A 27,871-nucleotide genomic window follows, 5' to 3' on the forward strand; every position below is an offset into this window, starting at 1 on the left:
ATTCATTCTTAAATTTCGATATTAAAACTATATCTCCGTAACATTTTATGCTTTTGGTGCACAGCAGTGTACAGTTTTTGGTACTGAAATAGCTTCATTTTATTACCAAAAAGTAATTCAAGAAGTTAATAATCGATTTAGATTTACACAAGCCGTTTTCTCACAGAAAGACTGAGATTGTTGATTGAATGCAGTGAGAAAACAACGGGTACATCTCAAGTCTCTTAATTTATATCTCCTCGCTCCTCGCCTGAACCGGAAGTTGTTCCTGATGTGCCATTTTCTGCTCCGAGGAGCGAAGAAACACGAGAGCAGCCTTCACGGAAGTCTTTTACCGGCCGACACGCCCCCTTATTGGATATCAGTTATTGATTGGACGCTGCAGCTATTGGATATCAGTTATTGATTGGACGCTGCAGCTGATCTGACTGATCTGATACATCACTGCAGTTTCATACGGAAGTGGAGACAGATTACAGATTAAATTTAAGTGTATCATTCCCAAGTTTTATGTTTTATTTGTTTTCTGATTCATCATAGTTACAAATCTGTTAATTGTCGTTCTGATCAACAAAAGAACCATAAACAACTTTCTTCATTTATAAGAAAGATTTTTTTCATGTTATTTCCTCCATTAAACTGTTTCTTGCTGACAGACAGACTCTTCTTGACTTTAATTTTATCCATAATAACAGTTAAACACGTCTATATTTTACATCATTTATCGTCATTTCCATTCAGTCACATGTGAGGCTGAAAATTCCTGAGTGTCGGGTTTGATATGAGTTAAATCATATCCATTTGCCCTGAAACATTTAGCCAAATACATATTTTCCAGTGTTCAGAAGACATCCTGATCATATTCTGAGTTATTGAATGATGAATTTACTATCAGGGTTATCAAAAGATACAGATGCAAATAATCAATAAATAGTATAAACGCGCTCTGCGAGTAGAAATGGTTCCTGTGCCTCTGAGCAGGACACAGTATAAATACAGAATGCAGGTAACAGGCTGCAGAGAGGAAACAGCTGCTCTAGCGATGATAACTGTGAACCTTTATTAGTATTAACACAGTGCACATGTGTACAGACACAAACTCCTTCAGAAGTTTCTACAGCTGTTAAAGTCGACTGACAGCTGATCCAGCTGTGATCAGCTGTCACCGTCATCAGAAACGGACGTCGCTTCACATGACGCTTCAGAGGAGAGGACGTCTCATGTCTCTTAAAACAAATTTCCTCGTTTCCACGCTCCTCGCGTCTCTCCTTGCATCCACGGTGGGACGGACTAAGACGCAAGGAAAAGACGCAGGTGAGGGAAACGTGGATGCAATTTAAGAGACTTGGGATGCACCCAGTGTGTAGACTGACATCACACCCTGAAAAAAAATATAGAAATAACTACATTTCAATTGAATTGAACTATGGTGACAATTAGAGCATATTAACCCTCTGATCCCAAACATCATGTTTTCTTTAGAGCATCATTACTCCTCAATAATTTAAGCTACAGACATGTAGTTTTTTTCCCTGTTTAACTAGAGAAACGGCGCAAACCGGCGAGTGTGTTTGTCCATGTGAGCGATTTACTTCCGTCAATAAAACTAATACGTAAAGTTGTAAAAGATGTGGATTGTCTCCCCCTCTGCCTGGTCTATTGCTTGTTCTATCTGTATGTATATCGATCAATTCTCATCCACCATCTTTGCTGGTGACGTATAGCGTGTAAGAGTCACGTTTCTGAATCGGACCATCCTATTGGCTGCAGTCGGTGCGGTCACAGCCAATCAGAGTATCTGACTCAGAGGTTTGGCTGCGAGTTGTTTCATGGACCCAAACGGGAGCCAGACAAGATTATTCTGAGCTCAAAGCAGAGAAGAGAAGTTGGACTGAGTTTATTGTAGTGACAGAAAAAGATACAAAGATATGACCAAGAAGAAATCTACTACAGCTGAGGCTTTGGAGATTATCCTTCAAAATGAAGATGTTGAGGAAAATGAAGACAACTCTGCGCCCAAGTCCTGCTACTCTGAGGCCGAAAAGACAAGTAAGTAATGCTGTTATGAAATTATCCATATTCTGATGGATTTTGTAGGATACAGAGTAGGGAAATGTGATTTTGGATTGCAGATCTATTGTTTTTGCGCACTAGGGCACCATTTTATGGCGGATGTTTTAGGTTATATTTAAAATGAAAAGTCCAAATAGAAAATTTAAAGGGGGGGGGGGGGGCAGGACAGGACCACAAGACCACACTGGTTCCAAGATACCCTCTTCAGTCTGTCTTCTTCAAGCCTTGTCCAGGATCATAGGGCTTGGGGCACCAGAAGACTGATTTGTCAGCTCGCTTGTAAATAGCAAGGTGGTGGTTCGGGTGGGTTGTCTCTGTCTCAGGTGGGAGCCGGGAGAGGTCCACCTTAGATTTGGTTGTCAGTTGCTCATCCTCCCCCACCGCCTTCTTCAGCATGATGCTACATACAGCATCAACAGACTTAACCCGGGCTTGGCCATACATCAGACACATGAATGCCTCAATATCATCCCTCACCTCTGGCTCTACTGACCAGTCATCACCAAGTTTTCTGAAAAAAAAAGACATTTGTATATTACAAAATCACGCTGCACTAGTACCTATATTCAGCAATTATTTGATGGCCATGAAATGCTACTGAAAATATCATATACTGTAAAGAAAACACTCTCACCTGAAGGCTGCGTGGTACTTGGGATGGCTCTGTAGCTTCTTCAGGGGTCCGACTTTGCCTTTGCCCTTGAAGGCACTCACACTTCTCCATGTCTGCATTACCAGAGATGATGAGGTTCAGGAACTTCATGAGATCAAGCGGTAGGAGTTCATCTGATGATTTGACCTCAAGATCATCAGCTGTAGGAAGCCAAGTTTGGCCTCTGGCTTCTAAATTCTCTACTTAGGATTGGGGAAGCCATTTCTCTCCAACTCTCAGGTGTAGAGAAGACGCAACGATGCAAGCTACACAACCTTGTTATGCTGAATCCCTAGATCTCGAATGAAATCAAGCACAGCATTGAATTCCCTCAGATGTGCAGCAGCCTCATGATTCTCCTCTGTATCAGTGACATGGTTGGTAGCTCGGGCTGTATCTCAGAGACGATTGGCATACTTCAGGTTGAATGACTTGCGACAGGACTGATGGAAATTAGCCTCTCTCGCAAACAATTCCTCGCCTTGCACCATGAGATGTAGATGGTGTAGCCCAAGTTCTAGGGTTCAAGGCTCAATCTGTTTCCATGTAGGCTCCTTCAGTGCTCCATCCTTGTCCTTAAATACAGAGAACTTGATGCATTGTTCAGTCTTTCCTGACACTTTCACTTTGAGCCTTCCACAAAAGATACAGTCTGGAGGGAACAACTGCGTGGCATAGGATGATGGCGGTTTACGAGGGGAGCGTTAGATGTCACACTACACTTCAAGCATTTCTGTTTTTTATTAAAGTTTTGGTAGCAGCTTCTATGATAGCCAGCTGTTTCTAAATCTGCACCAGCAATACTCTCTGGAATGTGATTACAGACATGCGATAAGGTGAATCAGGAACGAGACGTCTGTCATGATTGCTGTGTAGCTGAGCCAGCTTGTCAGTGGCAGACCCCTTAACTTGACATAGTGGTGTTAAAATCTAGATGCTCAATGCCAGTTACATGTAAAATACAAGTTACAGGAGAACGCTTCCGCAGTTCTTCTGACCCACCACCATTGTCTCTCTTGCGTTTCTTTGACTGTGGCATGATTAACTACCACCAGTTCCACCTAATTCTACAAGAAGACATGAAAATAGAGTTGATTAGAGATTATTCATTTAATTTACTTACAAATAGAATCGTTTCAAATATTCATGCTTCAGATATATCTCAGGAGAATGTACTTTCTGAGGTGCTGAGGGCGCCCAGGGCAGTCGAGTAGTCTGAGCGGCTCTGGCCTGAGGTCAGGTTCAGATAGCCCATCTCTGCTGATCGGGACAGGGCTGCAGAGATGAAATGATGAGGGGAAGAAGTGCTCTGACAATTGTCCAATAAGCCCAGAATTTCGGACGGCTCAGGCATCATCACACTGTAGACACAATCAAAGTTGACCGACATTTAATGGTGTTTTATTTTATTTTTTTTAAAAAAAGGGTTTTGCTTAAGTTCTGCCTCAGGATCAGACCTACCTTGAAGTTTGCACAGGGAGAGATGTAAAAATCTGCTGAGGATTAGATTTTTTTTTCAGCTCCTATTTAAACAAACAAACAATTATTATACAATTCAAAAATGACATTGGTCTTTCTGTTAAGGACAGCAACTTTCACGACCCCCTGACTCTTGTCAAACACTTCAGTTTATGACAAGATACTAATGAGTGAATTCCCAACAGCCTTCCATTTGAGATTAATGCTAATTTAACACATTAGCATGCAAATACATTAGTGCTGCACCCAAAATCAGCCCTTCTTTACCACACTGTATAGTGCACTTTATGTGCTGTCTGCCATTTTAACCAAGTGTCTGATTAGCAAGTGTGAAATGTATGCACTATTTAGTGCCCTCATCATGGCTCTACAGCTGTCAGTGATGAAGCAAAATTACAATGCTTCATAAATGTCCAAAATCTCAATCTACTGCTCACTGTAGACCAAACTATTGAGTGTCTATCAAATCAGGAATATTGAATAAATGAGACTGACATACCAAGTCTTATATGTTCTAAAATGACCACTGTTGCCAGATCTTACATTCCTCAGAGCCAAACTTTCCATATATGGGAAAGCAAAGTTGGCTATAATTTTCTGGCATTTATGAGGCATTACAGTCTCATGGGGCCGCTAGCTTGGTCTTGTACCTACTGTCATATCATAGTCAGTTACAGAGGCCAAACTGAAACATAATAACAACTACAACAGCAACTCCAGGTCACAGCCTGTACTGTTGATAAAGATGAAGCAGATGTGCCCAGTACCTCAGTGAAGTGTAATGACTGCGTGTTCTGCAGGGTTCGTTCCAGGGCAGCTAGCTGATTGGACATGTGGAGTATTTTGTTTCCCAGTTTCTTGTTTTCCATCTCCAGGAAATCCACCCTTTAGATTAAAACAAACATATTTTACCTTTGCTATTTCTTTTAAACATAATTAGTGGACTGTTTCATCATGCAGTGAAGTGTTGACTCATTATTTTAGTTCAGTACCTGCATTTGGACAAAGAAGCTGTTAGATTACTGTCTTTCTTGTTGTGCTCCTCCTCATTTAGCTGTTGCAGTAACCTCCTCCTCTCAACAAGAAGTTTCTCATTTTCTGCAGTTATACTTCTGATGAGCTCTTTCTCCTGGAAAGGAAAAACCATCATCCAGTTTTATATCCGCTAATATATTTGAGAACAGTTTATCCAGTGCCATGATTTAACATCACCCTTGACAGCCGGTTTATTTTGGTCACTGAGTCAATATATTGACATAAAGGAAAAAAAGTGATCACCTCTTTTTTCACTGAGCAAATATATTCCTCTATTAACAGAGGAGGGAATAAATATTGATACTGAAAGGAAGGAAAAATCTCCCTCTTATCTAATCCTGTTATTTTTAACCATGATAACCTTTCCAATGAAATTAAAACTAACATTGATAAATGTACCAGTGATATTGCAATAATCACAAACACATTCAGAACATATTACTAGAGTGACACTGCCCCACCTCAAACATTTTGGCTTTTTGTGTGTAAAGAAGGGCAAAGCTCCAGACTTACCTGTGCTAATGAATGGGAACACAATGACAGTTCCCGCTCCAGATTTTTTATCTTCTCATCACACCGTGTGGCTTCATCATCAAATTTCTGCTTGGCTCGACATAGTTTTGCTTTGTGTTTTTCCTTCATCTCATGGTATTTACTGTAAACAAATGGACAAAACTAGAACAGTTCAGACTAAAACCAATAAACGGTATAGTACAAAATTATGACTTCACTCTAGATATTGTTTACGAATAGTTCAGCAAAAAGAAGTGTTATAGGCCATTTACCTCCGCTCTTTGTCAAGGCATATTAGGGTTTCACAGATCTCCTTCTTTAGTGTCTCACACTCATCTTGGGTGGCCAACAGAGCCTTCACAGTTTCTTGATAATCAGGACACTCCTGCGGTCCAGAGTGCAAACATCAGCAGTGACGGGAATTGATGGCTTAAGTGGTAACATTAATTCATCTAAAGCTCTGTTTTCCATGGGCTCAACAGTTCCCGCCCATTTGTGATGGCAAACAGTCACACAAGAAGTGGAAGTAATACATAATATATTCAAATATATAAGAAAAATTACCTTAGGCAGTGTGTTCTCATTGTACAGCTGTGTCTGTATCTCTTTGTTCTCTGTTGCCAAAGAGGCCTCCAGCTGCCTGTGACTGTTTTCACAATGCTGTGAGTCTTTTTGCTTCCACAGCCTTCAAGCACAAACAAGCATGGTTAAACCTCCAATTATATATTACTACAACATGAGAGGTGGCATGTGCATACAGTATTTGCTGGAGCTGCAAGATATGGAGGTAGAACATACTTACTTTTGATCTTGGAAATTGTTTTCTTTCGTGCAGATGGTAGCTATAAGGTCATCAAAGTCTTTATGGGAATTGTCCAGCTGCTGCTTAAGGGAATGTATCTGAAAGGTTAAGAAAACCATGGAATAGGAGACAAAGGCCATTATAGTGGATTTGTTTGAATGTCTTTTAATGTAATTGCCTGAAACCTCTCTATAATCCATTAATATATTGATTCACTCACCTCTGACTCACTTTCTAAAAGGCTTCTTGTCTGAGCGCTGAGCTTATTTTGTAAATTTCTGCACATCTCATTGCTTTGATTCAGTTCAGTTTCCTGGGACTAGAAACACAACAAGAACAGCACTCAGGTATGTACTGACCACAACTTCATTTCATGAGTTACACTTGCTGATACCAATGTGTACTACACTGTGTTAATCAAGCATAAAAATGCACATTGTGCTCATTCTGCTCTGTTTGCTTTGGCAATAGCACTTAAGGCTGATATAAGCTTCTCACATAATGCTCAGTGGGACTTACTTTAGCTAACTCATTAGCTTGCTCGGCCTGAACCTGCACAGCGAGAAGCTGCTGTTGCTGTTCCTGCAGGGCTGACTCAAGCCGATCCACCTCCTTCTGTAGAAATACAACCTAAGACGAACATTATACAGATTAATGTGTCACATCTGTCCCAGCACAGCCCCCACACTCTCAGTATAAAGCCTCTTTCACACATTGTTCCCGGTAAATTACTGGGATAACCTTTCAGGGACTGCTAATGATTTTCACCATTCACACATGCATCTACATTTAGGAACATTTCCATCTTGCACCTTTTCACACATGCCACAGCAATGCCGCAATAGACAGGGCAAGGGACAGTCCAGCAGATGGTGGTCATGCAACACTTATGGATGCCAACTGCCATAAAACTCAACAGAAGAAGAAGAAGATTGGGGTAAGGCCCACGGTAAGGCCGCATGTACGTGTACATGGCAGAAGATTGTCTGATGCCAATGTTCTTGTAATGTATTTAATATTCAACAAGTTTGCAAGACAAATAACCTGCAAAAGCATTGGCAAGGCAACCAAAAACAAGTTGCAGATTCAAATAAGTCATCAGCGCTCATGGTTCGCTCACTCCACATGAAAGCATCTTTCATCAGACGGACATAACCCTTTACGTGCTTGTCCCTGCAATGTCACTGCTTTCACTCACAACACAGCCGCATCGGCCTGACATTTCAGACAAGTTATTAATGGTATGACACATTTACAGCATGGTGCACAAGCAAATTGAACACTGCCATTTTTATACCATTTATGGTGTGCATTTTTTTTTGCAGTAGCCATTCAAAGTATTTACACTCAGTGAAGTAGTGATGACACAGTCATTGCCATGTGTTTGACAGCCGTACAAACTCATCATAATATCATTAGTTTGCTAATCTGTGATCTGTTCCTATTTTTATGTACTCACAGTTTCCTCCTTTTCCAAAAGGCATCTTGTCTGAGCAGTGAGTTTCTCCTTTAACTTTCTGCAGGTCTGGTTGCTCTGTGCCAGCTCTGCTGCTTGAGACTAGAAATAATGAGCAACAAGAAGGTACATTTTGAACGTGCATCCACCAGGTGTGTCACTGAAGGGTCACAAGAACAGGAAATTTCTACTAATGACGAGTCTCTTCAATCAATCTGTAGTACAGTATTCTCTCCAATGAACTATCACCTTTGCTATAACATACATGCAATAATGGTCTAACAGCTTTTGAGCCTTTGAGTTCATTCAGTCTGTGTAACAAGGTCATTCTGTTAATAGCTTCTGTGTTTATATGATAATCCAAACATACTTTGAGTTCAAAACCTTTGCTGGTTAATATCAATATGTTTTGTACTTTGGCAGCTTGAAAATAGAAAGAAGACTCTCTAAGACTTTTTAAATGTGATTTCAATCAGAACTTGACTTTTAACAGACTACAGCTCTTGAACACTGGTTTGGTTCTTAAGAACAGTTTGATCACAAGTTAGACAAAAACGTTGTTTTATGTTTTCACAGTTAATGAATTGAAGCAATGGGACTTACTTTATTCAGCTCTGAGGTCTGGTCACTCTGACCCTGCACAGTCAGGAGCTGCTGCTGCTCCTGCAGGGCTGATTCCAGGCTGTCCACCTCCTCCTGCAGAGACGCCACCTGAGACAAACACACATACTCTGAGGTAAGGCTGCAACTAATGACTGATTATTTTCATCACTGATTAATCTATTAAAAATTTTACTGGTTTATCAATTAATTGTTTGGTCTATAACATATCGGACAGTAGCGAAAATGCCTTATACAATTTCCCATAGATACAAATTGATTTATTAAAATTACTTGTTTTGTCTGATCAACAGTTCAAAACCCAAAGATATTAAATTTACTGTTACACAGGGCAAAGACAAGCATTTCATCTTCATGTTTTAGAAGTTGGAACCCGTTAATTTTAGTAAATTTGTATTGCTAAAATTATTTAAAAGATTCATTGATTATCAAAATTGTGGCCAATGAATTTTTGGCTCAACTAAATGATAAATCAGCTCATCGTTTCAGCTCTACTGTACGGTAATTTGCTGATGTGTCATTTTTCTGTATCTACACCAGTGTCTCACATTATTAAGACACTTGAGACAAATACAATAACATGTAAAACGCAAGTACAAAACAGAAATGCAATAAGTGACATTTCATTTTTAAATATTGATGTTTTCACAGTGCTGTCTCTGTCACAACCATGGTTAGCTACGCTGGGTTCAGGGGTGTTATTTGTGCAATGTGGCTCAATGATCAGTAGCAGTTGAGCATGTTGGTTGGTGCTCATTGATACGGCTGCTACTAACCACACATTTTACAAACACAGTGTTAAATAAACATGAGTCTCAGCTAGAACTTTGTTTGTTCCCCCGTCATATAATTTATAATGACTTACTAACTCAAAGCACCAATGAGAGTGATATATGTGGTTCCTACCACTAATATAAATTTAAGCTTATTCTGTTATTGAATAAGCTTAACTGAAAGGAGTGTTTATTGATAGAATAACTTCTTCCAGCAGGTATCTTACCGTCTGTTGCAGAGAGTTTTTCTCAGCATCCAGGGAGCGTACCCTGTTCCTCAAAGCTCTGATCTCGAGGTCCAGACGATCATTCAGCTCTTTGGCCTTTCGCAGTTCCACCATTTCTTTTGAAATAGAGTCAGATAATCATCAGATTATCAATAACACAATCTCTGTGTTATCATGCATTCTTGTCTGTGAAATGCTGATTGATTTTGACGATTACAACATGATGCAGTGAAGTGAAAATACAAACATTGTGAATCTAAGGGAAGTTTTTTGAGGCTTCTGTACTTATTTGTATGATTTAACAAAAAAAAGATGTAATATCGTTATGGGGTTTAGAGTACCAGAAGGAGGTGGAGTTTGCATATTCACTCCGTGTTTGTGCGGATTTCCTCTCACAGTCTAAAGGTATGCAGGTCAAATGGAAATTCGAAATTGTCGTAAGATCCATCCCAATACAGACACTTGAAGTCTTGAGAGCTTTAAGTGTACATTCAGGTGTCACGACGTAGTAGGCAAGTGTGTCCCAGGTCTGAAATATGCCAACACACGGCACACTCCTAATATTGCTTCAAAGCTGCAATTCAGAGTCAAGTGTATGGGCAGAAAAATGTGTCAATAGAAACTGAATTTGAATCATTTATATTTGAATTTGCATTGCACAGTTTGAATAATTGCATAAAAACTGGTTCTAAATAGGATAATTTGAAATTGAATGTATTAGTTTGGAACTGAGTTCCAATAAACTTGAAACTGAAAATAATATTATGAAATTGAAGAAGTTTATGTTGGATTCAGTGTGAATATTATTATTATTAATGTCCAAACACTAAACTGTTGGCAGAACCTCCAAAGATGGTCATCACTTAATGTTAAAACTCTGTTCTTGTTGATGCAGTTAGTAAGCATAATATTACAAATCTGAAACATGTTTTAAATCCTTACATTTCTTAACTTTTTTTTTCTTTCTAAATAATATTTGGTTATGTCTCTTTTAGCTGTGTGGGGATTGTTGGGCATATCTTTTCTACTTTTACACTCAATGTATTCTAAATATGATGCAGAATACACATGACAAAAAATTCTCACCATATTTCTTCAGTTTTTCGACTTCTTGTCTGAGCTGCTCTACTTCCTGCTGTGCTCCCTGCAGCTCAGGCTCTGAAAAACACAGATGGTAGAATAAATCCCGATTTTTGGGTATTCTTTGATGCTGAAACAACTTCTGAAAATTGTACAATATTTATTGTAGATTTTGCTGAAAGTTAGCAGTGGTGGCAACCTTGATTTAATGACAAATTAAAATAGGGAAAACACAGAGCACAGCAGGCTACTGTATTATCACCATGAGAAATCTCTTTGAGAATGACACAGTCTGCTTATCAGTAGCTGATTTGTATCTCTTACCATAAGCTTTTTGGGTTAAATGAGCAGACTCTAGCTCATCAGTCAAACGCCGGATCTCGTTGTGGGCCATGGCCAACCGGCGGGAGCCCTCCTCCAGGTCCCGCTCCAGACGGGAACACTCCTTCTCTACACTGCTTGCCTGGACTGCCAAATGTCTGGCCTCAGCCTGAAGAGAGAGGGAAACAACAACTCACCAAGTAACCGAGATTACTATTACTGCCATGCTTGGAAGGGAGCCTATCGACACAAGCAAGAATTCATGTTCACAAATACATGCAAGATCAGAAGGGAAACCTTAAGAAGTGCACTGGATCAAGATGCATCAGCCGTGTAGTATCTTGGATCTCTTCTGCCATGCAAAATTCCCTAGCTTGTGCTGGTAACAGAGCTTAATAATACTGGAACAAAAAAGAGGTTGAAGTTAATGGAGATGCTGCTGAACAGGTGATCTGAAAGCAAGACATGCAAAAAGATTCACACGTGCACCTCGGGATATACATAATAAAGTCAGTGTGGCTGAATCTCGGACTTTCCAACTAACCTGAGTGCAGCTTTTAGTATTTGTTAGTATTTAATAGACTGCAGTAACATTACTGTAGACAAAAAGGACATACAGGAATAAAAGTATGTTTGCTCTGTGAAGCTTTGTGGAGTCCGAAGAGTCTCTTCCATGGGCTCTGGCCATGACGCGGTGCCCCCTTATGGGGAGACTGTGGAGTAAAGTTAAATTACAGAAGCACAGAATAAGACATTTGACCACAGAAAAATGTATATATAAGGCATGCTCTTCTAACAACTAAAAAAAATATTTCAAATAATATCAAAACATGCAATTTGTTCATATGAATCTGACTGAATTATGGTATAATTATACAAAACGAAAACAGGGAGAGGAAGGCAGAGTGTCTTTCTTTCTAGTGCTGGTTTTATTTTCTCATATAATTGAAATGACAGTGCTTAGAGCTCAGCATATTTTAGTTCTTAAAGTATCATTATGAACTATAACCCATGTTTCTGACTTTTACACCAACGTTGACATTCACCAACATTTTTCCTCTAACCTGGTGTACATTGATGTTCGGTCCTTGGGCGTCTGTCCCCTGTGGGCTGGCTGTTTGTCCATCACGTGTCAGATTGTCGGGCTCTTCCCTCGTCTCAAGAAGGGAGGCCCTCTCCACCAGGAGGTAAGCCACCTGCTCACTGGGGCTGCTGTGAATCAGCTCTGTGAGACCCTGCTGGTACAGCATTTTAGCCACCTCGCTTATCTGGGCGTCTATCACAAAAGAGATTGGGAGAAAGATTAGAGTAAAGATATCTACACTGTATTCTCAAAATATATACTAAAAAATCTCTTAGAGAGATTCAAAGACTTTGACAAAGTGCAGATAAAGATTCTTGCTCTTGGATTATTCTTAATTGTAGGTGGTATACTGATAACAATTTCCAACCTTGAAGGGATATGAGGCGGCGCAGCTGATCCTTGAGCTGATCGTTCTCGTCTTGTATCTCCTGAGCCAAAACATTTTTGTGCTCTGTAAAGATACGGATCTGCTCCAAAGACCTACGTACCTTACAGATAAACAGAACACCAACATCAAATGCCTCCTTTACAGACACAGACTTTTACTTATTCTCACTCTTGTTGATCATTTTTGATGTCATAGGTAATTCAGCAGTAATAACATACCTCTGCCATCTCTGCTAAGTGTTGTGAGCGCTGGGTGTCCATGTCCCTTATCACACTGCTTAGTTGGCTTCTCGTGTGCTGGTGGGTTCGCCATAACAAACACAGCTGAGCCTCTTTAGGGGCGTCAGGTGCAAGTCCCTCCTCACTAAACCATGTGGCGATCTGCTCCAGCTCCTGCTGGAGACAGTATGGGTGACATGTGGACACGGTCACTGATGAACCACCTTATTTCCTGCTTATAGGGGCCTTAATGTCTCCAGTACTTGCATTATTGGAGGAGAAATTGAATTTCCAATCAGACTCTGGTGTAAACTTATATAATATTACATGTGTGGGCATCATTATGAGAAGTTGCAAACTTTTACATCTCCCCATGCAACATCAGTTCACAGACTGTAAGAGAAACTGATAATACAGACTACAGGATGAAAAATATTCTGGAAGTGTTTTGGTAGATATGAGTGATTGTCATCTTCTGAGTGTGACAATCCTTTCATGTTTCATCTTAAGATTTCTTTTAAATAATTATTTTTGTCAATGAATTTACCCCCCAACTCTGAACTAGAGAGAGATAACTGAGACTTTTATGGGCTGTGGCTAAAGTTGTTTGCATATTTTGAGGAACAGCTGTTTCTCTGTCTGTGCAGACAGCTAGCATTGCCAATATAGTTGAACTGCTTCCTCATTGTGTGTATGTGGTGGTCTAAAACTGGAGATAATAACGGACCACACTTTTGTGTGTTAACCTCAGTCACTAAGTTACAAATTCATGCTGTGCAGTCAAACTTCACTCAAACCAACAGAGCTTTATTTAAAGTAATGCTGGAGAGCCCAAACTTTCCGACGGTGCCACATAATATATGTCAGGATGAGAAATATGTATAAAATAATGCAAAAGAAAATGTACATGTAATAAAATGCTGCGGCCATTTAAGTGTAAAAACATAAAACTTCAGCTGTTAATGATGCTGTTACAGCTGTGGAATAAGAAGATATTTCCAGCCTTGAAGCTGAGGGAAAATAAAAATAAAACTTTGTTAAGTGAAGTTAATTTCATCATCAGTTTTGCTTTCAGTTTTCAGTTCATCAAATGTCACATCTGGTGCATCGTAATACATCGTAATGACGATGTTGAAGGTCTCAGATTTTTAGCAAAAGTTTTTATGTTTTAGCTAGCTGTGCAGTAAACGAAAAGAAGAAAAAAAGCAGAGTGAGATCGCTAACGTTACCTGTGGTTGATCCATTTGTCGGGCAGCGAGAAACAACTTTCGACCGAGATGATCACTCACATATTAGCCCGAAATGTTTCCGAAACAGTCCGACGTCGACTCCGAACCCAGTGAATCTAACCGTTACTCGCACGCGCATGAGAGCAAAACGTAGCCTCGCGTTCCAGAACACTGCGACGTAAAACGCACGTTCTCTCGTACTTCAACGGTTATAACGGTAACGTTAGGAGCGCAGTAACTCCACAAACTGTGGGATTACATAAACAAATACTCGAAACGTTCACGTCAGAACAAGCCACAGAGTATAAAAATAGGCTATAACGTGGGTTGAGGTTGAAGGAATGTACAGTAAAATGTAATAGCCGGTCTGCGGATTAAACCAGGGGCGGGCTGAGTGATTTGGGGTCTCCAGGCAAACTCTGTTTTGCTTTATTTTCACCCTCTCACTAACTGGGAAATTTGGTATTGGTCAGTGATAGAAGAAACGCTCAAAACCTTCTTCTGAAGTAAAACTATGAATATTGCACAGTACAAGTACGAGTACTGTGCTGCATTCAAAATTTTACTTAACAGTGAAGAATGAAAGACAGGTACTATTAGCACAATGCATTTAAATTTACTTAACATCTGTTCCCTTCTGGCTTTAATTGGTGGTGGTTCAGGGTGTTTTTTGTGTGTTTGTTTGTTTGTTTGTTTTGTTTGTTTGTTTCTGTAGTAACCTTGCCCTTATTTTGCTCTTGTGGAGTGATTTTGTTAGTGTTATGTTCATGGGTCCCTGAGGGAGTCTTAGGGAGCCTGTGACAGACTGAATAGGTCAATAATACTATAAATATTCATAAAAACGACAGGTGTAAGAATCTGTTTCATATGCTTTGGCTTTTTGTTTAATCTATTAATCTAATTTTTATAGAGTAAACTATTATATATTATTATTGGCTGTGGTAGAATGTAACACATTTGAGGTACTTGTACTTTACTTGAGTATTTCGGCTTTATGCTAATTTATACAGTACTTCTACTCCACTACAGTTCAAAAGGAAAAATTGTGCATTTACACATTTATTTGACAGAAATATATACATTTTTTGAAATTAAGATTTTACTTATAATATGAGGTATTGTTATTTTAGATTCAACTACCCAACAGTAGGCCTATATAGAAATTAAATTAGCTCTACATTGAACAACTACAGTTGTAATGTGATAAAGGATACGTTCACAATTTTCAAGTCTGTCTTAAAACAACAGTCAGGTGACACTGAAAGAGATTTTCCTCACTGTAATCATTCCTCTTGTTCATACTGGCTGTTAAAAGATCCCCTTCAAATGTGCTTTCAATAGCCTATAAGTGATTGGAGCCAAAATCCACAGTGTGTCCATAAGTTAAAAGTTTATCTGAAGCTTATATGAGGCTTCAGCAGTCTGAGTTAGTCATATCAAGTGGATAACTGCCACATTTACAGTCTTTTCAGCACCAAATTCCTTCTTTGTATTTCCTCGGACAGTGTTTCCCTGTTGAGCTGTGGTGGAAGTATAGTAACAAAAAAACAGACATTTGCACATTTGATGTTGAAAGATATCTACTTGATTTGACTAGTAGGGATCTTCTAATGGTCAGTATGAACAGGAGGGATGATTATGGCAACAAAAAAGTATTTCAATGTTCATTTGGGCTCCTGACTGTTGTTTTAAGACAGACTTGAAAAATTGTGAACCTGTCCTTTTATGCATCAGTATCAATAATCCATTATTATATAATAGTGTAAAATTCACGGTGGCCATTACACTGGCATTGATACTTTAAGTAGCCCACATTTTGGTAAATTTACTCTATCTATTTAGGAACATTTTAAATGCAGGACTTTGGCATGTAATGGAATGTTTTTACGTGATTTTTTTTTTTTGTGATACTGCTACTTTAACTTAAGTAAAGGATATAAATACTTCCTACACCCCTGATTATTAGTTAATTAATATTACTAATAATTTGTTATGGGCATCTATTGTTGCTGCAGCTTCAAGTACTTTGCTTGCAAAGTGTGTTCATAACACAAATGACAACATAAGTTGTGGTGGGTTGCAAACATTTTTATTACTGTAAGTGCAATCAATACAATGAACAAACATTAAAATATTCACATGCTATATGATGTCATATGTTGTATCAACATTTGCACATAGATTGCTGATGATTTATGATATCTGTTGTGTTTTTATGTTTTTATAATGGTACATTTATTGCTTTTACTGCATTTATTCTATTTTTGGTGAAACAAAGACAGATTTTCTGCCCTGGTGGGACATTAAATGTTATTATATTCATCAAGTCTAATGTATAACAATGTCTTCATTTGATGAAATGATTTTTCTTTGCAGATTAGTATTCTTTCTGAGGATTTTACTTGTTGTGTCTTGGGTGGTCTGAGACTTCCTGCACATTTACAATCAAAAGCAGGCAGTAATCAGCCCCTATTTCCTGCCTTTCATTCACCTCATTACGGAAGTAGTGTGGTGGTCTTCATGTCAAGCTGCCCAGCTGAATGAACAGAATGAATATATGTCTGTGATTCTCTTTTGTTTTTCAGTACAGCCCAAATCATTTATGCATGCACTATCTAATTGTATTTTGTCCCACATTTCAGTGCAGTTTGCATGTATGTAGTATAGCTTCTAAGAAAATGTTCTGTGTTTATGCAGGTCTAGAGGAATGTTATTTTGGGTGTTGAGTTGGTCCAGACCGCAGATTTGAGGGGGAGGGCAGGGAAAATTTAGAGGAAATGGGTGTTGAGGGCTCCTCCTATATCTCACTGCACATTCCTCTTCTGTACCCTTCTCTCCAAGTTTTGGAGCCAAAACTTTTTGAGAGAAAGAGCACAGAGGGAGGATAGCAGCAGCAACTGGGGAAAAGAGGATCAGTGAAGTGTGCAGACTCCAGGGCACTGAAGCTAACGGGTAAGAACTTCATCAAAACAGCTCAGTGATGTTTGATTAAACAGAAATGATGAAGCCTGGATTTTCTGTTTCCTATTTATAGAGCTTAGTGTAATAAGACTAACTAGCAAGTCTAATGAGATGCTGGTCACAGGCAAATGTAACTAAACCCTAAATCCTTAACGATTTTGTTTGAACATTTATGAAGAGGCTCTTCTGTACTTTCACGGTGATATGTTTGTAGTATCTGTGCTCATTACTTTAGTGCTGTCTGTGCCAGGTACCTCAAACTGTTATGTAAACCAGATGTAGTAGAATGTAATCACATGCCTCTCTGAATTGTCCTTAACGGCAAGTGTTTTCCCTCTTTGGGCAGAGTTTAGTGAAAAGGAAAAACATGTGCAGGGTGTAGAATAACCAGCCCTAAAAACTGATGTGTACTGCACCGTATAGGGTAGGTGATGTAGGAAATGCACGTCTAAATCTATCCTTGTGTTTGTGAAAATGAATTAAATGTGAAACCAAGTGTCAGTTTCTCTTTCTTGCCACAGCCACAAATGGACCAAACAGGCAGTTTTGGTATTTTAGACCCAACTTTTGATGAGAAAAATGGAACGCATTTTTTTTTTGTGCATTGAAACTAAAAACACATTTCTTAATAATATGACTTCCCCTTTGTGCTGGTGTCCTCACGAACGTTTCTGATGCAAAAACATTACACTGATTTGATAGATTAGCTGGATTATAACAGTTCTACTCATTCTCACCACTGATAACTTAACAGCCTCATTACAAGATAGATTTCTAAGGTGTGGATCATTAGGGAATGTGTTTTAAAAGATAAAGAAAAGTGAATAAGTTTGTAGGTTTTTCATACTAGTTGAACCTGAAGTGCAATGACAGATTATCATCCTCTACTGTAGGTGTAATGTTTATACCTGGATTAGAAAAAAAAAAAAGGATACAACAGACCACTGATAGATGGGGTTTCAGACTCTATGCTTATTTACAAAGGGAACAGGGTGATGTAATCCGTAGAGACTGCTCAGCCTCTGAAGATAGGGTGAGCCCCCTCTGATCTGTCTGGCATGCTTTTGGCTTGATGAATGGACAGATATTGTCAGTGCAGATGTTAAAAAGGCATGATGAAAGCGGTCATGTTTTATCGAGAGGCAGACAGACAGTCCACTGTTCCCAGAATTTACTGTCCATTTTAAATGACATAGAAGGAAGGGAAGTTGCTTATCAGTGACAAATGAGTTTCGTTGACTTTACAAAGCTGTTTGGTGCTGTATTAAACCATTAATCTCAGCCCACAGGGATTTTACAGGCTTGCCACTCTTGTGAAGACATCATACTATAATTATAATAACATTACAGTGTTGTTTGTACACAGGATACCAGGCTCTTCCTCACATATTCAAGCAGCAATGGTATTCCTCCTCGTATCCTTAACCGTGCTGCATCTGGTCACCTTGGCCATGCTCCTCATCGCCACCCTGGAGAAGGTGTGTAAACTCATGTTGTTGTTCCTCTTACAGTAGATGTCAATGTTAATCCCTGTGTTATATGAGAAAACACATCTTTCTTTCTTTCTTCCTGTAGTCCTGGTGGATATGGGCTGAGTCAGAAATCACAGACCTCTGGTATAACTGTTTCTATGATAATGCCACACAAACCTGGTTGTGTGCTACTACCAATGACAGTGGTAAATCATCAAAGTCTGCATGCTTGCCTGTAAACATGTGGATGCCTGTTTGTTTACTTACTGGTCATATTTTCCACTTCCACATGATTGGACAGTACACAATTTTCTTCTTCTTCTTTTATTTTTACCTCTCAGTCAGTGTTTTACACTCATTGTGTGACCATCTCTCCCAGACTGGCTGCAGTCTGTCCAGGCCCTCATGGTCCTCTCTGTGGTCTTCTCCTCCATCTCCTTCCTGGTTTTTCTGGGTCAGCTGTTCACAATGTCCAGAGGAGGCCTCTTCTACTTCACAGGCCTCTGTCAGGCCTTTGCAGGTGTGTAAAGGTTTCCATAATCCACCTAAAATGGTGTAAATTAACAAAAAAAGCTATTATTCTAATTTTCTTATGACAGTGTGACAACTTAGTGTAAATACACTTTTTGTAATTTAGCTTAGCTTGCTTGTATTCGTTGTGAAAAGAGAGTATCTCTATATCGGGGTGTGATTCAGTAAAAACAGTTTTTGTGTTTTTGTTAGTCATGCCTACAGTACATGAAGGAAGTTACCCAATATACATCTTTTTCTTGTCGTCAACACATTCCAGGAAAACATTACAACCAACAATGAACTGATCTCACTAAGAATTGTTTGTGTAGCAAAAACTGTTTCTTATTTGCTTGTTGCTATGCTTCTATTTTTGCCCCCAAACGATTAAAAACACATGAGTGAGTCACACTCTTGGATATGTTCCTTCATTACCATAAAGATGGGAACTGCTTATTTTCAGTCAAGTCAACATACAAAGTCGCGCTGACATAAGTTCTTGTTAGAACCCGGAAAATGCTCTGTTTGTTCCTGTTTATGTTCTGTTTACTAAAAACCACAGCGCCAAGCTGATTTTGGAAAAAATAAAAAGTGAAACTCTAATATTTGTGCCCTATTTTTTAATATTTGCATCTTCAGTAGGAATGGGGCCAGGGAGGAAAGTTGAAAAAAAAGACAAACTAAAACTCTGTTGGTTTTGGTCTTTAAATGGCATTTCTTGACAATAAAAAATATAGATTTTTTGTGACTAAAAATTCAAGTAGGCATTATCATTAATCACTAATATATAGTTAAATATACTCTATATATACCATGACAATATATCACTGTCAATTAATTAGAAAGTTTCACTAAAACGTTTCTCATTTGTCTTGCAGGTTTCACAGACTTTGCTGCTTGCCTTATTTTCACCTTCCACAGAAAAGAGATCTTAAATGACTCCAGAGATCTGAGCAAAGGACGCTTTGGCTACTGCTTTATCCTGGCATGGTTGTGTGTTCCTCTCCTTCTCATAAGTGGAGTCCTGTACGTCCACCTGCGCAAGAAGCAGTGAGATGAAAAACCGAACCACTGCGCAGAGTGACGCTCTACACTCTTTATCACTCTCAGTTAACAGCGAGCCCGCTTATGGAAATGAGATGGCTGAAAATTAAATACCTCTAAATGATACTATTCAATCATTATGTTGTCATGTTGGCATTTCTGCTTGTCAAAAACTTTGTTGTAAACACTGTAACTCCTTTTAATGCCACACGTTATATGAAGGATGTTGACATAGAAACAGTAGCTAATCAATGCATAGTTGTATTTTGTACATAATTGTGTTTACTTATTAAAAACGCAATACACTGAATGTAGTTACTTCTTAAGCAATGTTATGAATCATTTATTAGACTCATTAAATGGCCAACACGTGGATTTACTGGAGTATTCCTGCTTTTGAAGACTAATTCTGTGTACGACCTGTTTTGTTTTCTGTTAAGAGCTTCACGTGTAACACAGTGCCAGTGCAATCCTCTGACATGACACCATGGTTGCAAAAGGGTGTGCGACCTTTGTCATTTAATTGCTCATTGTTTTGCGGCATTCCTTGTTTTCTTTGTTGTTAAAGCATGCTTACACTATTTCCTATAAAATGAGGAAAACAATGATCAACATATGACAAAGTGACAGGGGGGTAACCCCTGTAGTATCAGACTTCACTTACAGGTATTGCCGAAGAATTATAAAACAAAAGGCTGTGATTGCACCTGACACCTGTTGATAGCAAGTCAAATGCAATATTTCATGTGTAAAACTCTTGTTGACAAACCTACCTGTCAGGCTGAACCAGTCCAAATAGAGAACTATGAGGTAAAGGCCAGCCTCTTAAGGCAATAAAGGACACATTTTTCCAATAGTTTTCCCTCAAACACCTCTCTCACATGAAGAAGTGGTATGGTACGGTATGGTATGGTATGGTATGTTATGGTATGGTATGATATGGTGTAATATCAGAGGCAGTGATTTAATTCACACACTGCAGCTCTGAATGTCACAGGATAGTGACTGTGTGTCTGAGCAGATGACAACTTGTCAACTCACTGAATTTCAGGAATCTGACAACAATGTCAGTGACAAGGTGTGGAAGGGTTAAGAGGAATGAGATGACATTCAGGGGAGGGAACACATGAAGACGAGCTACAGCTCCTGAGAGTTTATGAGTAATATTTTAGTCGGAGAGATGAAGCACGATACCCAGGAGGTGAGTTTCACAATGTGCGTATTGTTTTTTGTTGTTGTTTTTTTGAGTGTTCAAACTGATTTTGTAAAGATGACAGAAAACTCAGTGATCGCTTCTACTCATCGATTTATTTCTTATGTCAACATTAGTTGGGGGACACGGATGCTGTCGAACAGGACTGAACTTGTCAACTCTGAACAGGCTTTTTCTCAGTAAAAAGCAAAGTGAAAGTCGCCATCAGGATTGTCAGCAACATCAAGATATTAGATGTTTTTCTCGTCAGCTCTTGCCAACATGTGAAACGGTGAGACTCTTTGCCAGAGGGATGAATGAGATAATCATTTTCCCTTGATTGAAGGGTGACATGAGCTGACCTGGGATGGTGGCGTCCCCACACAGCTGTAGTCAGTAGTTGAAACTCAGCTTAACTTTGATAGGTAGCACTTATTCCAGGAGACACACCAGACTGCAGTTATGTCGAACTCTCAAGAGCAGAGCCTAGATGAAAATGTCGTGTTCCTGCCGGTGATTGAGACCTCCCCAGAGTTCCTTTACTCTGAGGGGGAGCGCCAAGCTATGGAGAGACTCCTGAGTTTTGGTCCTGAGGCCTTCTACAGCTCCATCGGCACAAAGCGCTCCGGCTGCTTCCTGTCCCCTGAAGAGGTCAGCCAGATAACAAGCTGGGCTCAGGACTATCGCTGTAGTGAGCTACAGGTGCAAAAGGAGGAGAATGGAGAGAACTGCAACTCAGTGATGGGGAACTTGCCTTCCACCTACTTCCCTTATTACTCAGACACACCACCCCCGGACTTGGAGTTGGGCTGGCCTGAAAAAAGCTCTTGGGTGCCAATGGGAAACATTACAGTCCACACCAGTCCACCTGCTGAGGGAGAACCCCCTGTCAGGGAGATCATCAGACGGCACTTGCAAAAGGCCAACCAAGTATGCAAATATGATGTGGTTTTTATATTTTATGGATGAACACAAAACATATTTTCATATGGGTAGAGGTGTATGTATTACATTTAGTCCAGTACTGGACATAAGTACAAATTCAATGTACTACACCCTTACATTTCATTGCGCTACAACATTAATTTGACAGCTTTAGTTAATGATACCTACTTAACATATTGAGATTTTACACTAAAACAAGGATAAACTCATAAAATGTGATGTCTAAAAAGGAAATGGAGGGCCTCGTTTTGTATAATTCTCTTCCTGCATAATCCATCCAATTACAGGCTAAGTGACATTTTCTTTATTGTGCAGGTAATTGCCATCGTAACAGACAGATTGACAGATGGTGCAATAATTAATGATTTGCACATTGCTGCCTCCCGGGGTGTCCCAGTTTATATCATCCTGAATGAAAGGTCCATCCAGGAGAACTTCACACTCAACAGGCTCAGGCATCCGGTGAGTCATCTCCTACAAATCAGCACACACCTAGCAGCCATCCTCTAGAGTATATTTGACAAAGCAAAGGAGAAACCATCAAATTTATTTTGCCAACATGAAACAGATCAACATATAATGTAATTGACGTCATTCTAATAAAGGCAACCAGTGAAACTAATCATGCATGAGCAATAAAAACTTGACACACTGCATACTTACTATAGAGAGGCACCACTTAAACTACAAGCATTTACTTTGGCATGCTTCTGTCAGGAAGCATGCCAAAGCTACGTGTTGTGGTTTTAGCAGTACTTAGTTGAACTGGTTGCACAGCATTCAGTGTTGTCTGTGTTTCTTCCAAGTGGTGAGGAACTGGTCTGACATGGAGAACAAAGTGAAAAAAAAATCCTATTTTCATGAATGATGGACATGAAATAGATGAACATAGACTCATGACTGAACAGAACCTCTATTCTGTCTTTAAAAGGAGAACAGACTATTCATAGTCATAGGATCTAAGATATTCTAATTACACTGCTGTGCCACGGCTACAACAATCTCATGTACAGTTTTTTGCCATGCTAGCAGCGTGGATCTAGGAATGGCAATATCAGCAACTCAGTCCACCACTTTAGTTGACGCTGATAGGTCAACAACTATTGGATGGATTGCCATGAAATTTGGTACAGATATTCAGGGTCCCCAGAGGATGAATCGTAGTGACTTTGGTGATCCCCTGACTTTTTATCTAATGCCACCAGCAGGTCAAAGATATCATTTATGCAGTGAAATATCTAAACATTTACAAGATGGTTTGACACAAAATTTGGTACAAATATATAAATATGATATACGCTAATGACTGTGGTGATTTCCTGACTGTTCCTCTCGTGCCATCATGAGGTTGACATATGTGTTTTTTGGTGAAATGTCTTGACTGTTGGATGGATTGCCAGTAAATATGGTAGCTTTTGTTCAAAGCACCACTGTGAATCAGCCTCACAGAGCTGCTAGCATGGCTGTAGACTCTTGTTTAAACCTTGTGTCTGATACAGGATATTTCACACTGGTTGAAAACATAATTTACCATTCACATACCGTCACGGATAAACACCTCAACAATTCAGTGTTCAGTTTCAACTTAAGCTTGTGATCTGGCAGAACATGCGGGTCCGTGTTCTCGGAGGCAAAACTTTCTGTTCGAGGGAGGGAAAAATGGTGGTCGGGCAACTGAAAGACAAGTTCCTTCTGGTGGATTTACAGACAGTGATTCATGGCAGCTACAGGTAAACAGTCATGTTTTTCTACCCATTCCTTTTATATTTGTAACACACACATGAGGGTGATGTAACAGGTTGTGTTCCTACTCTGTAGCCTCACATGGACAGATGCGCACCTGCACCGGCAACTCATCACTGTTCTAAGCGGTCCAGTTGTAGACTGTTTTGATAAGGAGTTCAGGATCCTTTTTGCTGCTTCACTCCCCATCCCAGACACATGGAGGGTTGCCAGTACACATCCAGACATGGCTCATCAGCTAAAAGACATCTCAGATCTCAGGTCCCAAAAACCTCTCCCCTTAGAGCATGAGATTACCAACCCTCCATCCCCACCTGCTGATTCCCTGCTGGACTGGGAAGCCATGGGTGTTATGCAGAGAGAGTCCTGTCCAGACAGTCCTCTTGATCAACATGAGAAAATCATAAGAGAGGAAATGCCGCTGCGGAACAACATGCTGTTTGATAAAAAGACACCTGTTGTGGATGGTTTGACTCACAATGGAGGCCAGTTTGTGGATAAAAGAAGGTACATCTTGACTAAAACAATCTTAGACACCCTAAGTGAGTCCTTGAAGTTGTCTTTGGACCAAGAATATAGTACATATTTTAAAAAATCATATAGTCATTTCCTGAAATATAACTCTGCTGTATTGTACAAGAAGGTTTTTTGTTGGTTTTGTTTGTTAGTTTACTATGATTAATCTTTTTGAAATTTATACCAAAATATTTTAAAATATTTTCAATTTCTTGTCATTCTTTGAGTAATATCATGTATGTACGGGCAGCATAGTTTCTTTTTTTGCGCTACAGGTTGTTTGCACAGGTCTTTACTGATCTCTATTTGTGACAGGGTATTTGAAAACACCTCTCCAGTGACGAAAAATGTGCCAGATAAATCAAGAACTTTCAAGTGAGTCTTGTTACAGTCAGTTTTTACACAATGCTGAGTTAAGAGAATTGACCATATATTTGTATTTTCTGCTAATGCTTTATGATAACATCTCTGTGCAATTTTGATTATTTTCACAGCAACGCACAGCAGTCAGACCCAGCAACTACAGATATAATGAAAAGGTGACACCAAAAATATAAAGGAATTACATTTAATAAAAGATTATTGAAATGAACATATCCATAAGAAAATGCATTTTTCCTCTTGCAGGATGGAACGCAAAATAGAGCGAGCCATTTCCAGGCAGCTCTCCAAAGAGAAGGACACAAATGCTGATGAAAGAACAACAAGAAGGCTTGATGATAAAGAAAGTGAGCCAACACTAAATGCGGCAATGCTTTCCTCTACTAAGAGAAAAGAACACTCAAGGAGGGAGTCTATGTTGGTGGAGGAGAGAAGCATGGATGAAACTAGCTCCAAGGTGGAGAACACACCATGTTCTAGAGTAAGTCACTGTCCCCTGCTGTCAAAACAGAAGAGTTAATATTGATACCTTGTTCCTGTTCATTGAGGAAACTGAGACGATTTTTCTCCTCACAGAAACCTTTAATCTTGATGGTGCCGCAGTCTGAGAGAGATGGAGCTGTGGGTGACATTTGGAAGAGGCTTTGTCATCAGCAGAGCACTTCAGGTCTGCCCAGGAAAGGATTGCAGGGCACCAAGTCAGAAGTGAGCCGGTCCATGATGGACCTGAGCATACACAACACAGATACAGATCAAGACGACAGAGCAGTCCCAGTGCCCAGGTTGAAGGCCAGTGTAAGTGTGTAGATTTGTCTTGTTTGTGTAGAAAGAGTGAAACTGGAGAGACTTCTTACATAAAGTAGTTTATTAGCTTACAGAGATTTTTCTCAGAACTTCAATTCATCAGAGAAGAAGAAGTACAAATCATTTACTCAAGTAACAGTAAGGCATCATAACTTTAAAAAAAAAAAATCAATTAAAGGGTTGTTTCACCCAAATTACAAAAAAAAACAAAACAAAAAAACCCTACATTATTACTTACTTCACTGAATCAAATCATGCAGACTGCTCTGATTTTATCTGTCTTGGTTTTGCGAAAATCCACCTCTGAGATTTCTGCCTCCACCCCATATATGGGAAGTTTAGTTTATGGTGCTGCTCACAACATTGACAAATTGCATTCAAATATACCAAAATGTAATGTCTATTTTTAGAAATAAATGTCCTTGTTAGCCTTTTAATGACTATAATCATCATTACAAAGTACTGTGGTTCCAGGGAAAACGGTTCATGGTGAAATCTGTGATTAATGGGGACATTGTTTTCTTTAAAAATACGCTGCATTGAAATGATTTGAACACCACAAACAAAAGGCAGAAATCTCAGATATCTGTGAAATTACCCCTTTAATAAACCCTTTGTATTATTATTTATCTCTGAGGAAATGTGTTGAAGTATTAGCAGAAAAGCGAAATGGAAGCACCAAAAGTACTAGTTCTACATCAGTGTTTCCCAGCCATTTTGGCTTGTGATACATTAACATGAAGCAGTGTCTACTTGTGACCCCACATCGCAGCTTATGTCCTTCGCGTAGAGTTGTGAGCAGGTCAACCAAAGAGTGAATTATACTTGCCAGATTGTTTCATTTGAGGGAATTTTAGAGGCCACGAGAAGTAAAAGTCAGACAAAATAAACTCTTTAATCATCTTGAGGCCCCTCAGATTTATAACCTGTGAGAAGTAATTAAATAGTGTAGGTGGTCTGAATGCTGATATAAAGTGCCACTACTTCACAGTACCTGATTTATGTACTTTGTCAATCTCTGCTTCCTTTACAGTGCTTTAACCCTGGTCACATGACACCTGCTCTTGCCCTGATGAAGAAGAGGAATGATGACGTGAAATCTACGTTGTACAAAACTCCAATGTCCTCTCTACCCAAACAGAGGCCTCGCAGCACCACTTATACACTCAGTACAGATTGGAGGAGGTCACTGGCAGAAAGAGAAGGAAAACAGGAATGAGCAACAAGGAAGACATACACCAACGATATGTTCTGTAACAGCGTCTTGTGTTGATGAGGAAAGGCAGCTGCCAGCAGTGGATATTTATGACCTCTGCAGTGTTAATTACCCAAACTAATAAAAACTCTGAAAAGAACACTGTTGTTAATGTGCAGGATGTACGAATGTTTTATCTGTATTTGATGTCTCACTGAATTTGATGTTTAGATGATTAGATGCTATATACAGTGCATTTGATGTAATGCTTTACTTTAGAATATGTTTAAATGAATAAAGTTGTTCTGTAAATGCTGCTCACAATGAATATTATTAACTGTCTTAACTCACTGGACAACCTTCACAAAGTCAGTTGTAGTGTACATCCAAGTAATTACTGAGGTAGAGGAAGAAATTACAGACAGACCTTTTGATTTGATTATTTTATTCAACTTTCAGCAGGTGGGAGTATATGTACTATGGCAGGAAATCCTGTATGTGATTAAGACAATTAATCTGGGTATTATCATATAATAATGGTAACTAGAGTGTACATTTCCTGAGGAAAATGCTTGTGATTGCTGCTGGCTGATTAGACTGCCAGCTGCTGCTGCTGCTGCTGCAAGGTACTGCTCTTACAGCAAAATCTAGAAAAAGATATATAAATACGATATCAAAATCAAAATCAAATATATATAAAAATCATAATCTGTACCGCCACTTACATGTGAAATTGTATAAAACTCAAACAGAACGTAGCAAGTCAGTAAGGTGCATATCTATCTTCATCATGGTTTGAATTGTTTTAATGTTGATCAGAGAGAAAACCATCTGACACACATGTATAAAAAGACACACAAAAGTTTTCTGGACAATTTTCACACCACTGCAATACATGTTGGGAAGTATATCCAAATAAGCTAAGACTGTTTCAAAAGGACTTAATCTGAAGAAAGAAGGAAACAAGGTGACAAGCAGGGGTGTCAGTACATGCCAGTATCAGTAATCAGGAGATCAGGAGTACCTGTATCCATCTGCATTTTTGTCACCTTCAACTCTAGTGAGTGTTGCCTTTAACAGGTATCAAACTCACAACTTGGGGATCTAAAAGGGGCAATAAAGTGGCAATATTTTTAACCACTGGACTATTTGGATAA

At 39.3% G+C, this 27,871-nt stretch overlaps 3 protein-coding genes across 9 annotated transcripts; 2 read left to right on the forward strand and 1 right to left on the reverse strand.

Moving 5' to 3' along the window:
- Positions 1 to 1,882: 1,882 nt before the first annotated feature.
- On the reverse strand, positions 1,883 to 14,103 carry si:dkey-264d12.5 (coiled-coil domain-containing protein 30). Of its 4 annotated transcripts, XM_044349967.1 has the most exons (23): positions 13,952 to 14,040; positions 12,723 to 12,899; positions 12,484 to 12,604; positions 12,097 to 12,308; positions 11,650 to 11,745; positions 11,036 to 11,201; positions 10,718 to 10,789; positions 9,632 to 9,747; positions 8,614 to 8,721; positions 8,014 to 8,112; positions 7,074 to 7,184; positions 6,775 to 6,873; positions 6,555 to 6,652; positions 6,317 to 6,437; positions 6,025 to 6,137; positions 5,753 to 5,894; positions 5,197 to 5,333; positions 4,972 to 5,089; positions 4,187 to 4,248; positions 3,902 to 4,086; positions 3,728 to 3,792; positions 2,708 to 3,300; positions 1,883 to 2,584 (listed from the first exon to the last, which is right to left on the reverse strand). In XM_044349967.1, exons 1-21 carry the CDS (start codon positions 13,964 to 13,966, stop codon positions 3,767 to 3,769), a joined length of 2,394 nt encoding a protein of 797 aa, XP_044205902.1. In that variant the 5' UTR covers positions 13,967 to 14,040; the 3' UTR covers positions 1,883 to 2,584; positions 2,708 to 3,300; positions 3,728 to 3,766. The 4 variants fall into 4 exon arrangements, with proteins under 4 accessions (XP_044205902.1, XP_044205903.1, XP_044205901.1 ...); XM_044349968.1 differs by having other exon boundaries at positions 2,708 to 3,792; positions 12,723 to 12,896; positions 13,952 to 14,103; XM_044349966.1 differs by having other exon boundaries at positions 2,708 to 3,792.
- On the forward strand, positions 1,961 to 20,341 carry emp3a (epithelial membrane protein 3a). Of its 4 annotated transcripts, none has more exons than XM_044349970.1 (9): positions 1,961 to 2,049; positions 6,859 to 6,901; positions 8,078 to 8,162; positions 8,587 to 8,746; positions 16,793 to 16,903; positions 18,279 to 18,390; positions 18,488 to 18,590; positions 18,764 to 18,904; positions 19,773 to 20,341. In XM_044349970.1, the coding sequence occupies exons 6-9, from the start codon at positions 18,313 to 18,315 to the stop codon at positions 19,946 to 19,948; spliced, it is 498 nt and encodes a 165-aa protein (XP_044205905.1). In that variant the 5' UTR covers positions 1,961 to 2,049; positions 6,859 to 6,901; positions 8,078 to 8,162; positions 8,587 to 8,746; positions 16,793 to 16,903; positions 18,279 to 18,312; the 3' UTR covers positions 19,949 to 20,341. The 4 variants fall into 4 exon arrangements, with proteins under 4 accessions (XP_044205905.1, XP_044205906.1, XP_044205907.1 ...); XM_044349971.1 differs by having other exon boundaries at positions 8,078 to 8,136; XM_044349972.1 differs by lacking the exons at positions 1,961 to 2,049; positions 6,859 to 6,901 and adding an exon at positions 7,210 to 7,503.
- Positions 20,342 to 21,273: 932 nt separating this feature from the next.
- Positions 21,274 to 27,063, forward strand: fam83e (family with sequence similarity 83 member E). Its single transcript, XM_044347680.1, has 9 exons — positions 21,274 to 22,060; positions 22,391 to 22,537; positions 23,681 to 23,805; positions 23,894 to 24,325; positions 24,650 to 24,709; positions 24,829 to 24,873; positions 24,962 to 25,196; positions 25,292 to 25,510; positions 26,553 to 27,063. The coding sequence occupies exons 1-9, from the start codon at positions 21,593 to 21,595 to the stop codon at positions 26,736 to 26,738; spliced, it is 1,917 nt and encodes a 638-aa protein (XP_044203615.1). The 5' UTR covers positions 21,274 to 21,592; the 3' UTR covers positions 26,739 to 27,063.
- Positions 27,064 to 27,871: the final 808 nt, after the last annotated feature.

The sequence above is a fragment of the Thunnus albacares genome, chromosome 4 (genome assembly GCF_914725855.1).
Source record: "Thunnus albacares chromosome 4, fThuAlb1.1, whole genome shotgun sequence".
NCBI lineage: Eukaryota > Metazoa > Chordata > Actinopteri > Scombriformes > Scombridae > Thunnus > Thunnus albacares.

Bases quoted from the DNA above. Each gene is read 5' to 3' on its own strand.
- fam83e (XM_044347680.1), top strand. From the start codon at position 21,593: ATGTCGAACTCTCAAGAGCAGAGCCTAGATGAAAATGTCGTGTTCCTG. The intron at 24,710-24,828 runs GTGAGTCTTGTT...TTATTTTCACAG, and splicing joins GATAAATCAAGAACTTTCAA to CAACGCACAGCAGTCAGACC. The intron at 25,197-25,291 runs GTAAGTCACTGT...TTCTCCTCACAG, and splicing joins AGAACACACCATGTTCTAGA to AAACCTTTAATCTTGATGGT.
- si:dkey-264d12.5 (XM_044349967.1), bottom strand. The intron at 4,087-4,186 runs GTAGGTCTGATC...TTGTGTCTACAG, and splicing joins CTCCCTGTGCAAACTTCAAG to TGTGATGATGCCTGAGCCGT. The intron at 3,793-3,901 runs GTACATTCTCCT...GTCTTCTTGTAG, and splicing joins CGCCCTCAGCACCTCAGAAA to AATTAGGTGGAACTGGTGGT.
- emp3a (XM_044349970.1), top strand. From the start codon at position 18,313: ATGGTATTCCTCCTCGTATCCTTAACCGTGCTGCATCTGGTCACCTTG. The intron at 18,391-18,487 runs GTGTGTAAACTC...TTCTTCCTGTAG, and splicing joins TCATCGCCACCCTGGAGAAG to TCCTGGTGGATATGGGCTGA. The intron at 18,591-18,763 runs GTAAATCATCAA...CATCTCTCCCAG, and splicing joins TGCTACTACCAATGACAGTG to ACTGGCTGCAGTCTGTCCAG.